Source organism: Oreochromis aureus, linkage group 15, assembly GCF_013358895.1.
Source record: "Oreochromis aureus strain Israel breed Guangdong linkage group 15, ZZ_aureus, whole genome shotgun sequence".
Lineage (NCBI taxonomy): Eukaryota > Metazoa > Chordata > Actinopteri > Cichliformes > Cichlidae > Oreochromis > Oreochromis aureus.
Window position 1 is genome coordinate 32,082,514 of NC_052956.1, and position 16,058 is coordinate 32,098,571.

The 16,058-nt window shown below is 39.0% G+C and overlaps 2 protein-coding genes across 3 annotated transcripts in view; one reads left to right on the plus strand and one right to left on the minus strand.

Moving 5' to 3' along the window:
- Positions 1–6,769, plus strand: part of bach2b (BTB and CNC homology 1, basic leucine zipper transcription factor 2b) — an 89,975-nt gene extending 83,206 nt beyond the window's left edge. For both annotated transcript variants that reach the window (XM_031741669.2, XM_039599090.1), the window contains one exon: positions 164–6,769. In XM_031741669.2, the coding sequence (XP_031597529.1) occupies positions 164–661 (498 nt within the window). In that variant the 3' untranslated portion in view covers positions 662–6,769. The remainder of the gene's footprint in view (positions 1–163) is intronic.
- Positions 6,770–10,938: 4,169 nt separating this feature from the next.
- On the minus strand, positions 10,939–13,485 carry gja10b (gap junction protein alpha 10 b). Its single transcript, XM_031741676.1, has 2 exons — positions 12,094–13,485; positions 10,939–10,977 (listed from the first exon to the last, which is right to left on the minus strand). Exons 1-2 carry the CDS (start codon positions 13,483–13,485, stop codon positions 10,939–10,941), a joined length of 1,431 nt encoding a protein of 476 aa, XP_031597536.1.
- Between the last annotated feature and the right edge of the window lie 2,573 nt (positions 13,486–16,058).

Sequence of the window (16,058 nt, forward strand, 5' to 3'; positions counted from 1 at the left end):
GCACGGAAGAAAAACAAGTAGTTTGTAAAAAGCGTGAGAATGAATGGAAAGTTCAGCAGGCAATGAGTGGAAAGCTTTTTTGTAGTGCTGTACTCTTGCGATACAGACTTATTGATTGCATCTTGAAATGAGTCATAACCTATGTATGTGTGTCTGTGTGTAGGTGTGTGAGAAGGAGAAGTTGCTGACTGAGAGGAACCAGCTAAAGGCATGTATGGGTGAGTTGTGGGAGAACTTCTCCTGCCTGTCACAGGAGGTGTGCAGGGATGTTCAGCTCAGCCCCGAGCAGGTCCAGTCGTTACACCACTACTGTCCCATGCTGCGCCCCGCCATCTCCACCGCCAGCAACAACACTGCCCACGAGCCCAAGGCCTCCCTCAGCACCAACACCACCACCAGCATTGACCTTACCACCCACTCGGGCTCAGCCACACCAGAACCAACCTTTCACGGTTCACCCGGGCCCTCGGAGAGCGACCCCGACACGGCTGTCAGAAACGGGGCAGACAAAGATACAAACGGCCAAGACGCCACCAGCTTGTATACAAAGTCAGGGCAGCCGGTGGAAAAATCCAACCAGACGGTAACGGTGGATTTTTGCCAGGAAATGACTGACAAATGTACAACTGACGAGCAGCCGAGGAAGGACTGTACTCAGTAGTGGTCGTTCTCTGTTTTGTTTTCTTTTTCATTATTTAATTTTGCTCTTCTGACAAACCCTCTCTCAGGGTTGTTGAGACAGTCAGCATCTGCCAGTGTTCAGTGAAAAACAAGCTTTGTTTGTATTTATATCTTTTTTGACGGTCGACACTAAAGTTGTCTTAACAACAGCAATACTGTTCTCCAGGAATTCTCCTATTACCGTGACAGAGTGGAACTTCTCACCAAACCCTTACGATGGTGCTATACTTGCCCCGGCAGCAACCTCTACAGTGGAGACATTGTTCTTCATGTGTCACACATCACAACTCAAAGTCAAACCTCATTGGACCTAAACAGCAGCTCGCTTTGTCTCTCTGCATACCAGCAGTATGTCAGTTCCTGCCTTTGTCTTTTCCTCTTCTCTCCTTGCCACTCTGTCTCTCTCAATCTCTTCTACCTCTTTCTGTCTCACTCTGCATCTCTCTCTCTCTGTCTGTTTCTTCTTTCACTATATCTGAGTGACACTTTTGGTCACAGCAATTCAAACTCAGGAAGAAAAAATCCTCTGAATGTTCAACCTAATTCATGAAAAATGAGAAAACGGCTTCTGTACACGAGGAAGTTGCAAACTGTAAAATGTTCATATGCAAAAATGTCTTCAAACGTCTCTCATTTGTATTGCTGTACAGAAGAAATTTGTACAGATTGTAACCGAAAACATTCCTCCTATGCCTTCCACGTGGAATTGAAAGGAGAAAAAAAAGGCTTTTGCAGGCAGTTAAATGGCTATTTTTATTTCCCACTCATCAGCAATACCATTGTATTTGGATGTTGTACTGGTGACTTTCAAGTGCTTGTTTGGCAGAAGTGTATATAGCATGATGACTGTAACAGTGATTTTGTACAGCTAGACGCCTAGATGTTTCTTTTTCACCGGGGTTATAACAAGGGAAAAATCGTTGCTTTGCTGTTTCCTGTCCTGCCTAACGAACACTCCCCGTCACGGTGAGCGTTCTTATACTCAGGAGATCAGCTCGATACACATTTAGACACAGTACATACTGGCACGCACACATCGACACACACATTTTGAGCCCCTTGCATGTATAATTGAAGATGTGTTTTTGAGAGCGTGGCTCAGGCTGGCTCTTCTAAATCTTCGACACCTCTTTAAATGTGAAAAAAAAAATCCTTGTGTTTTCTTTTCGTTTTTTAAGGAAACTAATTTGTTCCCAGAACTTTAATATATCCTATTTGTTTATACACAATGTTGTCATTTGATGATAGGAGACAGCAAAAAGCCTCTCCGATTTTTTTTTTTTTTTTTCAAATTTATGTCGATTACGATAAAATTAACTAATGAAAAAATGAAAAAGCATACAAACATAAATCTCGGATCACGCACTTTTTCCTGGCCCCCTTACGCCCCAAATGAGGGTCTTTACTTCAGACTGCTTAAAAGTCAGAGACTGGAGCACTTAAATTGGCAAAAAATATCTATGAAGAATATGAAAATATGCCGAAGGAAGCTAATATGTCATGTTACATTTTTATTTCTTTAGAAATTGAATAAGCTAATTCAGTTCCTTTGACGTGAAAGCAGTGTGTGTGTTCTTCAGATGATTGAGTAGCAATCATATAAGATAGTAAAGTGTTTAACCTACTTGTGCATTTGTTTTAAACACCCTACTTTGTAATGTGCATGCATGCTACCTAATAGCTATAAACCTAGTTAGTTGGTTTAGCTTTTTTTTTTTTGCTTTGTGCATTCTCTCTGGAACATTCTGCTATAAAAATGCATTTTCACATTTCTATATATAAAGAATCTGAAATATGTCAACCCTTGCTAGAGGCAGCAGTAGCAGAGCTCCACACTCTAGTACAAAGGTTGAATTCAAATGTTCGTTGCACTTTAAAGCTCCAATCCAAAATTGGCACTCCCTGTTAGCCTAACAGGGCTGAAGTTCATGTTTTTACTGTAGTTTCTTTCAAATGTTTCCTACAAAAAAGCTATGCTTATGTTAAAACAGATGAGTATCTAATACAGTACTTTGAAAATGAAATCCCTTAAAAGCTACATTTAATGTTAAGCTCATTTATTAGCATAGTTGAAAAGCTGCTCTGTTGTCACAAGGGGTCACCATAGCAGGTAGCGCCGCACACAACCTCAAAGAGGATCCGTGTCTCCGGCCAGCGACCTTTCACGCAAATGTACAATCAGTAACATTATGGAGACACACAAGCTTATTTGCATTTAAAAGCTTACTTGAACAAAATATACTCATTTGAATTGTTTATGAGCCACTGATGAGCTCACGTTTTCAAGTTTTCTCTATTGTCTAAAAAGTATTGCCCTATTTTACCTCTTCCAGGCTAGATGCAAGCCACTCAGCTGGCTTTGTCATGGTAAAAGCCTAATTTCCTCCATGCATGTGTGAAAATGCAGTAGTTACATAAGAAGTAAATTAAGTCATTTTAAAACTTTACTTTAAAGCTTTACATTTTTATTAATAAAACGTGTTTCTGGGTTTTTTTAAGTGTAATACAAGATACTAAAGAAATAGATTATAATTTTACTTAATAAAAATGTTTTCCAGGTTTTAAGAATCTATAGCTAATTTGCCATCCATAAACATTTCCTCAACTATTCATTAGGTTATCAAAAATTAAATAAATATTAGTGTCTATTTTATATGATAATTTGAACCTATTGAAGTGGGCCAGTAGCTTTTGATAGTGCTGTAAAAGGTATATGAAATGTATTTTATCAGGTTATACAGTGGTGCCCCCTTCCTGATTTCCTTTTTTTATATGTTTGTCACAATTACAAGTTTCAGATCGTCAAACAAATTTAAATATTAGACAAAGATAACACAAGACGAGATTTTTGTCCAGTTGCTTTCTTCTTATTGAATCATGAACATGTGATGGACATGTTTAATGTTGTTCTGGGTTCTTCTGTCACCTCCTGGATGAGTGCTGGGAGGTCACACATCTGCTCTTGGAGTCATACTGGTAGGCCGGTCACTCCAGTTAATCACTGTTCCATGTTTTCTCTATTTGTGTATGATGGCTTTCACCGTAGTTACAAAGGCTTCAAAATAGCTTTGTAACCCTTAACAGACTGATAGACGTCAGTGACTTTGTTTTTCAGCATGTTCTTTAGATCATGACAGTCTTTTAGCCAGCTTCACCTTGTCAAACAGGTCTGTCAGTAATCAGGCCTGAGTGTGTTTAATGAAACTGAACACAAAAAAATGTAGTTAATCACATTTTAACCACATTTTTTGTAAATGTGTAAATTTTTGTAAAATAATTTAAATCGTGATTTAAATCATGAGTTAAATCATGATTTAACAAGAGGGGCAATTATTTTGGATAACTTTTCTACCTCTATCAATGAAATCAGAATTTAAAAACTGCACTTTTTATTTACTCAGGTTATCTTTATCTAATATTAACATTTGTTTGATGATCTGAAACATTTAAGTGTGACAAATATGTAAAACGCTAGAAAAGAGAAGGCTTCAACTTGTTTCTAACGATATGTTTCAATTGTTCTCCCCGTGGCTCTGTATGTTTTCTTGAGGTATTCTAGATTCCTCCTCAGTTGGGCATGAACTGTGAAAGCCCTTAAAGACTGGTGACCTTTTCAGGGTGTACATCACCACTCACCCTCTGACAGCTAAGATGGGCTCCAGCCCTGCGGCAACATGAATGAGCTAACCAGTTAAGAGAATGGATAAATATTCCAGTTATCAACATAAAATAAAAACACAGAAAGGGGAAGAGTAAACTGTAATAGTATATAATTTGACAGCAAGGAAAGTAAATAATATTAATAATTGAATTGACAAAAACATGTCATTTAAATTTGTACAACTAAAGTGATTTATTCATTTTCATAACCTTTTTTTTATTATTATTATTTTAGAGGTGACAGGAAATAGTCATCTAATTACACGTGCAGGACAAATAGAAGTTTAAAACAAAATATTGGTTGTTAAAATTAGGGCCATTCTCAACATCTTTTAAGGTAATGTTGACCCTCCATTACAAACAAACAGACCCTGAGTAGTATGAAATGTTTGTTTATCAGTCTAAATATGTAATTTTTCAAAAGCAAAAAGTTTATTTTCAGTAGCTGCAAACTTAACATTTTGTTTTTTATGTCAATAACTAAACAGTGTCTATGTTAGCTACCTGCTAATAATTTAAATGCTGTCTTCGCCCTGTTTTGGTTGTACAATCAAGTTTTAATCAGCATTCACTTAATTGCAGAAGTAATTTTTAATGTCACTTTAATTTACTTTAGTGAACAGAATTTTAGCATAGCATGACATTTGGGGGGTGTTAATATACCAAGCATAGCAATTAGCCGTACTAGCCTTTTTGCTGATTTTTTATTTTGTGATTGTTTTCTATCCAAATGTTTCGAGGATTGGGGCTTTAAAGTTTGCGTGACATTTTTTAGAGTTCTCCCCATGACCTTTACTGATGTAAATCCTAGATGTAGTTTGAATGATGACCTTGTTTGTAAGATAATTTCTGTTCCACAGCCAGACAGAGAAAGTGTAACTGTAGTTTTAAAACCTGTTTTTAAATTGTTCAATCGTCCCTGTTTTGTACAAAGACCCACACATGCACACATATGATCACACACACGTACACGTATTGGCACAGAATGAGTGTGGAGCAATAGTGACTCCTCTACAACTCAGCTTGTTTCTTGTTTGTTGAACTGTTTATTTCTAATTTGTGCTTTTATTTGCGTGCACATATTTACTAAGCAAAGCAGTATTTTCCCATGTTAGCATTCTATTACATTCAAACAAGAAAACAAAAGTGAAATAATTGACATATTGACATTTTCTACAAACATTATGCAACTCCTTTTCTAATTCTTTTGATTTGTTTAGAAACTGAGGAAGCCTCTTTATATTGCTGTTTGGATACAATGAATTCAAACAGCTGTCTCATAGGAGACGAATAATTCCAATATTATCACAGAATTTCTCTGTGTTATTAATTTAACTTGACATTCCCATAGAGGGAAAACGAATGATGACACAACACTCCCTGTGCATGGTCCAAATTATGGGCATCCTCAGCAAAAATGGTGAGATAATTTAAACATCTTTATTTAACCTTAATGCAGCACAGTTTGTACCATTGCTATCGCTAACACTGCTGTTTAAAATGCCACAACAACAAAAAATGCTGTCTTGCCTCTAGTGGTATCAACCCACACAGATGGTTTTGGTTTAATTTTGTCCAAATATTAGTGCATGTGCTTTTACCTGCACTCAACTATAATAGAAACAAAATTTCAGTCATTCATTGCATGATAATAATGCGGTGGTAAACTCTCAAACACTGACATGTCAAACCAAAGCTATCTGTAGAATTGGGAATTGTTTTATTGTTATTTGGGTGATCCATCCCTTTAATATCTCAGGGTGCCAAGCATTTACACCTGCTCTCTGCATTGTACTGAAGCAGACTTTATTTTTTTCTTTGTTCGTTTTTACATGCTTTGTTTGTGCATCAAACTAAATTTCCTTCAAGCAGTTTTGATATCATTTAACCTTCAGTGCTAATTGAAACCCACACCTCCACAATATAAAAGCTCACACACACTTACACACACACACACAGCCACTCTCTTTGATGCTCCATTGTCCAGCTAGTGGCCAACGGTCTATTTCAGCCCTCTGTGGCTAATAGCACACAATGAATTAATCTATGCAGAACAAAGGCAGATGCACAGTCGATCATTCTCTGCGTGTTCACAAAAATATGAATTAGTGCAGCTTTAAAGTGATTGAACACAAGTAAAATGAATTATGAATCTGATATTTTGCTAAATGAACTTTTCCTGTATATTTTTTACAGTCAAACAATGTGTTTATGGCCATTACATCAGTTTTTAATTATGTGCACAATTTTGCTGTTGTTGTAGCTCTTTTTGGTTGTTTTTTAATTTTGGATTTGTTTTGTTTTGGGGTTTTTTTGTCATTGCTTCTCTGAAACAAACACTGGCTTTTTAACTCCAAAGGTTGTTCTATTGAAGAATATGAACAAAAACATGCCTTTCTCACAGATTGTTCAACTTTCTTGAAAAAAAGAAAAAGAAAAAAAATTCTGGTTTCCTGGTCGAGTGCACAGGTTGAGATCACTGAGTAGAGTATAAATATAGAATATGTTTACAAATAGGTGTCATGTCACATTTGATCAATTTTTGCCATGTAAAACTTGCTCGGTTCAGTTGAACCGGTTCTTGGTGTTGTGGAAGAGACAGAATGAGTTTCCTCACCTTGTCTTTAATCCAACTATTGGGATGGGTCAGCATTACATGGATACAAGTGCACCTCCAATATTTGCCTTAGAACTTGCAGAGGCCATAGTTCACATTTAAGTGAAGCGAGTGTATGCAAGGGCCTGAGCCCCCATCCCTTAGTCACCAGTGCGGACTTTCTCACACTTATCTACCTGTGAAATCCTTCATACCTCTCATAACTGGTCAATGACTGTATCAGCAAACTGCATCAGGTGTTTTTTCTACATGCTTTTTACACAGATTATATGGATTATTGTATTAGTAGGTGCATCATTTTTAATGTAATAGCTCTTAAGCTTGTAGGTGTTGTTTTTTCTCTCATTTTTCTAACTGACTGTTTTGTGTTAATATTGTCAATTTGAAATTACTGTCATTTGCTTATTCTCTACTAAGAGTTCTTACCTAATTTTAAATGCTACATGACCCTAATTAATTAAATGACTTAATAACCATTGTAAATACGGTATTGTGAGAACCCCATTTTCATTCATTTCTATTGCTAGTGTTATATAAATGATTTTTTTTTTTTTTTGTCTAGACACCATTTCTCTTTAAGAAATAAAGAAACATGCATATCATGTGTTGTGCGTTGTTTTTCTCTGTTTTTGGTCAACATTTGAGGTAAATGTCTCCTTACCTTTAATTATTCCACTCAACAATCTTTGTGCCTTTTCACTTAAAAAACACATTTAAATTACTTTAGCTGATAGTATACATTCACCTACTGTTAAGATTTTCATATTCTACTTTAACACCAGCAGATTTGAGCACTGATTAAAAAAAATAAAATGGTAAATCTGCATGCTGTGGCGACTGTAACTGAACTTTCAATTCAGTTTTAGCTATACAGTGCCTGAGTGTGTGTGTATAAATTCCCCACTCGCCCTGTGGGCAGTCTTCATCTTTCAAGCTCAGGTCCTCTACTTGTGCAGTATCCTTTCTGTTCCCAGGACTGCATTCTTCTGGACAGAGATCTCGGATATCATTCCAGGGATCTGCTGTAGCCGCTCACCCAGTTTGGGGCTGACAGCCTGAGCCTCCATCCCTTAGTCACCAGTGTGGACTTTTCTACAACCATTACCACAGGGACTATTGTTGCCTTTGACTTCCACACCTTATTTAGCGCTTTTCTCGGGCCTTTGTATTTCGCTAATGTCTTGTGTTACTTTGTGCCAATGTTGCTATCACTTGTTATAGCTACATGTGTCACTGTGCCCATCTCCCTCTCCTTTTCCACCACTACTATGTCCAGTTGGTTAGCCATCACCAGTTTGTCTGTCTGTATCTGGAGGTCCCACGGGATCTTAGCTTCATCATTCTCAACCACCCTAGAGGGCGTATCTTATTTTGACCTTGGGACTTCCAGGCACAGATGTTCCTGTATACTATGATAGCCAACTTTTTATGATGCTCCATGTATGCCCTGCCTGCTAGCATTGCGCTTGCATTCAGCAGTTATTTGCTTGATTGTCGCAGAAGCATCTGTATACATCCAGTACTGCCATGATTAGTGTCTCAAGGATCTTTCTTGTTTCATCCTGGATAGTGGTTCTGACACTCACTAGTCCTAAGCCTCCTTCCTTCCGCTTACAGTATGCTCTCAGGATACTGGTATAGGAGTGAAACCCTCAATAGTAAGGGGCTTCCTTGTCTTGATGTCAGTGGCTTCTATCTCCTCCTTTTGCCAGCCTATGATCCCAGCAGGGTATTATTATTATTAATCAGATTCAATTATTAGGCCGCTCTACTATGGAACCAGCCCCAGTTTGGATTCAGGAGATGGGGGGTGTATACAAGAGTATGTAAAAACAATAATCAAAATACACCTAGCATTCCATGGGTTCAAAAAATGATATGTAGCCAGCTAGCTAACTAGACAACTAGTAGTTTATTATAACATTTTTAAAAATATGTGACAAGCATTCACAAGGACATATGGGAACCTAAACAACACAAAGTTCAAAGAATGCATTTTTGGCTCGCAGATGGTAGTGGTACCACGTGATACTATATCTTCAGCAGTGACAGGCAATATTTTAGCTTCACTTTTGTTTTGTACACAATTATATAATACTAATAAAAAGCCATAAACACCAATTTCAAGAATTCTTTCTCTTTTTTGCAGTTTCAGATTTCCCCACTATTTCCTGTTTGTTCTGACAAATATCTTTGAAGACTTTTAAACTGATTTGATAAACACAAGCTTTGACACAAATAGCATTTGAATTCATGCCTGAATTCTCCAAATTCTCCAAAACTACCCACAAAGTAGCTCACAATTTATAGACAGAGCAGATAAAATAAGTACTGAATATGTCATTAATTTTCTAAGTAATTATATTTCTAAAGGTACTATTGACATGAAATTCCTACTAGATGGCAGTAACAACCCAAAGAAATCAAACCACAGGTTGATAAATTAGGGGTAAAAATAAGAAATGATGCTGTGAAAATGTATTGAACACGCTACTGAAATGTATTTAATAGCTCTTACAAAAGCTGTTGGTGGTGATGACAGCTTCAAGATGCCTCCTGTATGGAGCAACTAGTTGCATGTACTGCTGAGGTGTGATTCTGGCCCATTTGTCCACACAGTCTTCAAATCCTAAACCAGACTGTTTGAAATAACGATACCGGCTGTTTCAAGTAGTCCTTGGACAACTTTTTTGATCATTCTTTTCATTCTTCTGGTAAATGGATTAGTTCTTATATAGCGCTTTTCTATACTATCTGAGAACTCAAAGGGCTTTACACAACTTGCGTAATTCACGCATTCACACCAGCACTTTTTTCTATGCTCTTTTTGTCTAACATGCACACCCATTCATGCTCCGATGCATCGGAGAACAACTTGGGGTTAGTATCTTGCGTTTTTCCCAAGGATATTTGGCATGCAAACTGGAGGGATCAAACCACCAACCATCCAATTAGCAGATTACGCAGCAGATGGCCCCGCCCCTCCCTGAGCCTGGTTCTGCCAGAGGTTTCTTCCTGTTAAAAAGGAGTTTTTCCTTCCCACTGTCGCCAAAGTGCTTGCTCATATGGGGTCACATGATTGATGGGTTTTTCTCTGTATGTATTATTGTAGGGTCTACCTTACAATATAAAGCGCCTTGAGGCGACTGTTGTGATTTGGTGCTGTATAAATAAAACTGAATTGAATTGAATTCAGATGACTTGGTTTACCGCCCCACCAGGAGTTACAGCCCCACCTGAGCTACATTGGCCTTCTGTCTGAAATCTTGAGGGAAGCACTTGGTAGTGGCCGGTTTGTGGAGCAATTGTTCTTTCCTCTTCCAAACTATGCCCCCAACAGTGCTCACTGGAACCTTCAGTAGTTTAGTAGTTTCTTTTGTAGTTTCTTCTGTAACCAATGTCATCAGTATCATCAGTTACCCATCATGAGATGTTTCATGTGTGACACCTTGGTAATGAGACACCTTTTTTTAGGCCATTAGTTGGAACTGAACCAGCTGATATTAATTAAGTGGCAGGATTGCTTTCAGCTGGTGCCATGACTCTCCATGCCTTTTTGCTTTCTCCCAATGTAATTTTTCATTTTTACACATAACTTAATTTCTGGACATCTATGATTTGATTTCTCGCATGAGTGGATTGGTTGGGTTGTTACCGACATCTGGTGACGTCAACAAACCTTAGAAATAGATTTACTTAGAAAACTGGTGACGTGTTCAATACTTCTTTTATCTGGTGTAAGCTTATAATCAAACAGTTGATAGGAATAGCAATCACACATTACATGAAGCAAATTAAGTGTCTCTTGGATGTGGAAAATAACTAAATTATTCATGCAGAAAACATACTGTAGAAGCACACTAAGAACATATAATGTTGCTGCAGAGAAACAGGATGAGACTCAGTTTGAAATCAGGCTCCGGTGGCTAATTTAGAACTCCTATTGGTGCTCGTTTGGTCCCAGAACTGTACTTTATAGTTTACTTTTTCATGATTGAAGACAGCTCCAGAATCATGCTCTGAAAAGGAAAAAAAATAGGTACAATGTATAGTTATTAATCTTGTCATAGACATGATGATACATTTATGTTTTGTTTTCTCAAGTAGTATATAGCTCAAGTAGTATATAGTAAATAGTAATGTTTGACTTTCTGTTGATATCTCAAGACTGAATAATCTTGAACAGTATTAGAAAAATATATGATAGTGAGAAAATGTCTTTAAACAAGCTTGACCTTTGTTGTGGTTGAAACTGACAGGTTACTTATTTATTTTATTTTATGTTACTCAATTCATACTGATCACTGGAACTGATGAAAGAAAAAGGGCTTTCAACTGAGTTTATTCACGTAAAGTTGATTGCTATTTTTATTTGCTGTAATATATATATATATATCAGAATCAGTGACAACAACAGATATCCCCAAGGAAGGGAGGAACTGAGAATGATGTTGATTATTAAGTAGCTTGAAATGTAAAGTAGTTGAAAGTAGAAGTAGATTTTCCAACTGGATATGTACAGTAGTAGGGTATGAACTGGTCTGGCACTGAGATCATTTGATCAGCTGAGCTTTACATTGTAGATGTAGTTGTATTTGATTTTCAATATTTGGGTTCACTTTTTGACAGAATGAAATGAAAATATATCTATGCAACGGGGTGTGGTTTCTGGCTCAGCTGCAGGAGAGGGGCGGAGTGATGGGTTCGGGGTGTGGTGTCAGGGGAGGCTGACCCACACAGCCTGGTCATGCCTTCCCTATTTCAGTAAGTTGCTGGGACCTGACGGGTGTGTGTGAGGTGTGAAGCAACAAAGGTAGCTGGAAAGCTGCTCTAATAAAAGAAAAATGTAAAACGCAGCTTGACTTGCAACACTGTGTTCTTCGGGTCCTTCTTGTTACAATCTACAGTAATTTTTTTCTCTGGTCATAACTCCATCTTACAACATCATTCTGACTAATTACACTTAAAATGACAAAACAAAGTCGAGTTGGAGGGAATTTAAGGTAGCTTGACTTGATCAGACAACAAACAAACAGTGTAGCTATAACCAAACCTTTTAACAAACAAGTACACGTTAAGTCACACATATGATACTATAAGCCTTTATTAATAGCCAAGAAGAGAAATTAGCTTACCATGGACATCCTCCTCCCTCCAGCTGGAGGTGGTGGAGACACCACTGGACTCTCCCCCTCGCTAAGATGCTGGGATGCATTGTCCGTTCCACTCTGACAGTCTCCACTGTCAGACGGACTGGCCAGCTTGCCCTCCGACAGTCCTCTGGACATAAAACTGCATTTTCTGGCTGTGGGATAGTGTTCACTCTCTGGAGAATCACTCATATCACTGAGCTCCTTACATACACTCACTCTGCTCTGCTTCCTCTGTGGGTTTCTCAGGGCTGCTGGGATTTCCATGTGGCCGCCCGTCAGCGTAGGTCGAGGCCCCGCATAGTGTGGTTTACCAGAACCATGAGGTCCATTTGAATCATCGCTGCTGCATGACGGTTTGCGATTTTCCAGAGTGTAACGTCGTTCCATGGCACCCAGCTGGTGCAGACCTTGGATTTCAGCTTGGCTGGGGCGGCAGGAGATGTTGTGACCCTCGAGATTCTGAGGGGCCACTAAGGCCAAATTCAAAGGCTGACTCTCCACTTGAGTTTCAGGCATAGCAGAGCAGGTCATCTGCGTGAGCTGGATTAATCTCTGTGGTGAGGAATTTGAGAGCACACAGACCTGCTGCACCATGGAGTTCTTCTTTGACCTGCACAAACTCTCATCATCCCCATATTTATATCCGTACAAGATTTGTTTAATCTTCTTAACCCCCAAATGGGAAATCTCTAGGAGATTGAGGAATAAAGAAACTCCGGCAATAACCAGCATGAAAACCATGAAAATGTTCTTCTCTGTCGGTCGTGAGACAAAACAATCAATGCTGTTAGGGCAAGGCAACCTTTCACATTTGTAGAGTGCAGACAGTCCAATCCCATACAGAGCAAACTGTCCTATAATGAAACCCACCTCCACTACAGATCTGGTCAAAATATGGAAAACATATGTACGCAGCAAAGAGCCCCTGAGAGGAGCTTTCCTTACTTTCTTCTGTTCATCTAATTTCCTGAGCTCTTTCTCGATTCTTTTATGGTCCTCCAGGACGGGATCTGTACCTTCCAGCTCAGCTTTCAGACACGCTTTCTTTCTGTGTCTCTCCTTCTCAAGGGTCCTCAAACGATACAAGGCGTGACCCATGTAGACCAGAGAGGGTGAGGAAACAAAGATAATTTGCAAGACCCAGTAGCGGATGAGAGAGATGGGAAAAGCTTGGTCATAACAGACAGTCTTGCAGCCAGGTTGCTCTGTGTTACAAACAAACTCACTCTGTTCATCATCCCAGACATCCTCAGCTGCGACGCCAAGCACAAGCATCCGGAAAATGAAGAGGATTGTGAGCCATATCTTCCCAACTATGGTGGAATGAATGTGGACCTCTTCTAAAATACTCCCTAATAAATTCCAGTCCCCCATCTTCTGTCATATTAATATTAGCTGTGAACAAAAGAAAACATTGTAGTTTGCAGGTCTTTCTACAAATTTAAATGATGCCGCAAAATGTAATTTACTTACATATTTTCTAGAGTCCTCGTCCCATGTATTTTGGCATAAGGCCATTAATCAAATTGTAGATTCGAGTTTGGTGTAAGTGTGATATTTTAATCCCTTGGAGACAGACAACACCCTACTGTGCAGTCTGACTGACACTATTTTAAAGCTGGAAAGTAGGGCGGTTTGAAGCTATTGATCCATCAGTACCATGACCTTATAATGCCCTGAGGTTAGGTTCATCCTGCCACTTTTATCAGGACACTAAACTGGAAATAGCACCAACTCAGATGCCAATACACAGCTCTGGACAATGTTTTCAGATTTATTACTTCTAATCTTCATGCAACCATTTTTCTAAATCTTGAACTCTAAGTTTTTGATTGTTTCGGTTTTTATCCAGTGAATGAAATGTGACAGCATGCATGTCTTCAATAACAGTGTTCTTTCAGCTTTGTTCTGTTTGTATCCTGTTTTAAACTGATAGTGTGCTAGCTAAGGAGCTAGCATGCTAGCTAGCACAGTCAGCACACCTTTTCACACAGGGCTCTGTGGGTTTCATAATAAACACTCTCATTTAGAAACTGCATTTTTTGTATTGTATTATCTTTGTCTAACATTTAAGTTTGTTTGATGATCTTAAACATTTATGCATGACAAACATACAAAAAAACAGGAAATGAGGAAAGGTGAAAACACTTTTTCACACCACTGTAGCACAATGTGGAATTTTATTTTCATTAATCAAAAGGACAAGATTGCAGTGGTAAAGTGGACAGAACAGAAATAACATACTACTAACAGAACTATCATCTGCATAGATAACATGTTAAGGCAAATCTAGACTAGAATCCAGAAGAGTCTTTGTTTGTATTCAGAAGGATCAGGATTTGTGCTGGTATGTGCCCAACGTTTATATTGTTAACTGGTAATTATGGAAGAGTGTGCCATTTTAGGAGCAACGAGAAAGTAACAGATAAAGTAAGAAGCAGTAACACAAATTACTTTATCTTGCGAGTAATTAAGTAATGTATTGCATTACTTTACCCGTACACTTGTAAAGTCGAGCTCATCAATATAGAATAGAATAGAATTCAACTTTATTGTCATTGCACATGCACAGGTACAGGGCAACAAAATGCAGTTTGCATCCATCCAGAAGTGCTTTAGCCGTGATATAGATATATTACAATATATATTAGCAATAATATAGGTATGTAAGTATATTACAGAAATGGGTCTATTATGGTATGTTATAATGTACACGGTATGAAGTATGTTATGAATATGCTATAACTATAAGTATGTACAGGCTGTAGTGAGTACAAGCTATGTACAGGCTATGAACAGGATATAAATATGAAATAAAAAAAACTATACAGAAATATGAGATATACAGCTATACAGAAATGTGAACTATGCAAGTTATAAACAGTTGTAGGATTAAAAATTATTGTATGTACAGAATGATTATTTACACAGAACTATACAGTAGTGCAGTTAAGATAAGTGAGATATGTGGATAATTTCTACAGAGGCTATATAAAGTGCTAGTGGTTGTGAGTGGTGGTTCAGTCCATGTTATTATTGTGTGTTTGAGGGTACCGTTGTCCATTGTGTGTGTGTGTGTAGGTGGCTGTGGGTGTGTGTATGTTCAGTCCATGAGTTTAACGTGGGTCAGATGTCAGGAGGCAGAGTTCAGGAGTCTGACAGCTGTGGGGAAGAAGCTGTTCCGGTACCTGGTGGTCTTAGTCCGGAGGCTCCTGTAGCGCCTCCCAGAGGGCAGGAGGGTGAAGAGTCCATGTGATGGATGACTGGGGTCTTTGATGATTTTCCCAGCCCTTTTCAGACACCGCTTCCTGTAGATGTCCTTTATGGCAGGAAGTGGTGCTCCGGCGATGTGCTGGGCAGTTTTCACGACCCTCTGCAATGCCTTCCGGTCCGAGGCAGAGCAGTTCTCATACCAGACTGTTATACAGTTGGTCAGGATGCTCTCGATGGTGCAGCGGTAGAAGTTCACCAGGATGTCTGAGGACAGGGGGTTCTTCCTCAGAGTCCTTAAGAAGAAGAGGCGCTGGTGAGCCTTCTTGACCAGCTCGGAGCAGTTGGTCCTCCAGATGAGATCCTCGGAGATGTGGACACCCAGGAACTTGAAGCTGCTCACACGCTCCACAGCCGTCCCTTTAATGTAGATGGGTGGATGTGGGTCAGCATTCCTCCTGTAGTCCACGATGAGCTCCTTGGTCTTCTCAGTGTTAAGCAGCAGGTTGTTTCTGTCGCACCACTCAGCCAGACGATCCACTTCCTCCCTGTAGGCGGCCTCATCGTTGTCACTGATGAGGCCAATCACCGTGGTGTCATCTGCAAACTTAATGATGGTGTTGGAACCATCAGCAGGTCTGCAGTCATGGGTGAAGAGGGAGTAGAGGAAAGGGCTCATCACACAGCCTTGTGGTACACCAGTGTTCATTGTGATTGTTGATGAGCAGCGGTTATCC

What these genes read in the sequence shown, in the direction of transcription:
- gja10b (XM_031741676.1), bottom strand. Translation starts at nt 13,485, where the DNA reads ATGGGGGACTGGAATTTATTAGGGAGTATTTTAGAAGAGGTCCACATT. An exon ending in GAGGGAGGAGGATGTCCATG is followed by an intron (nt 10,978 to 12,093) that starts GTAAGCTAATTT and finishes TTTCCTTTTCAG; the next exon opens with AGCATGATTCTGGAGCTGTC.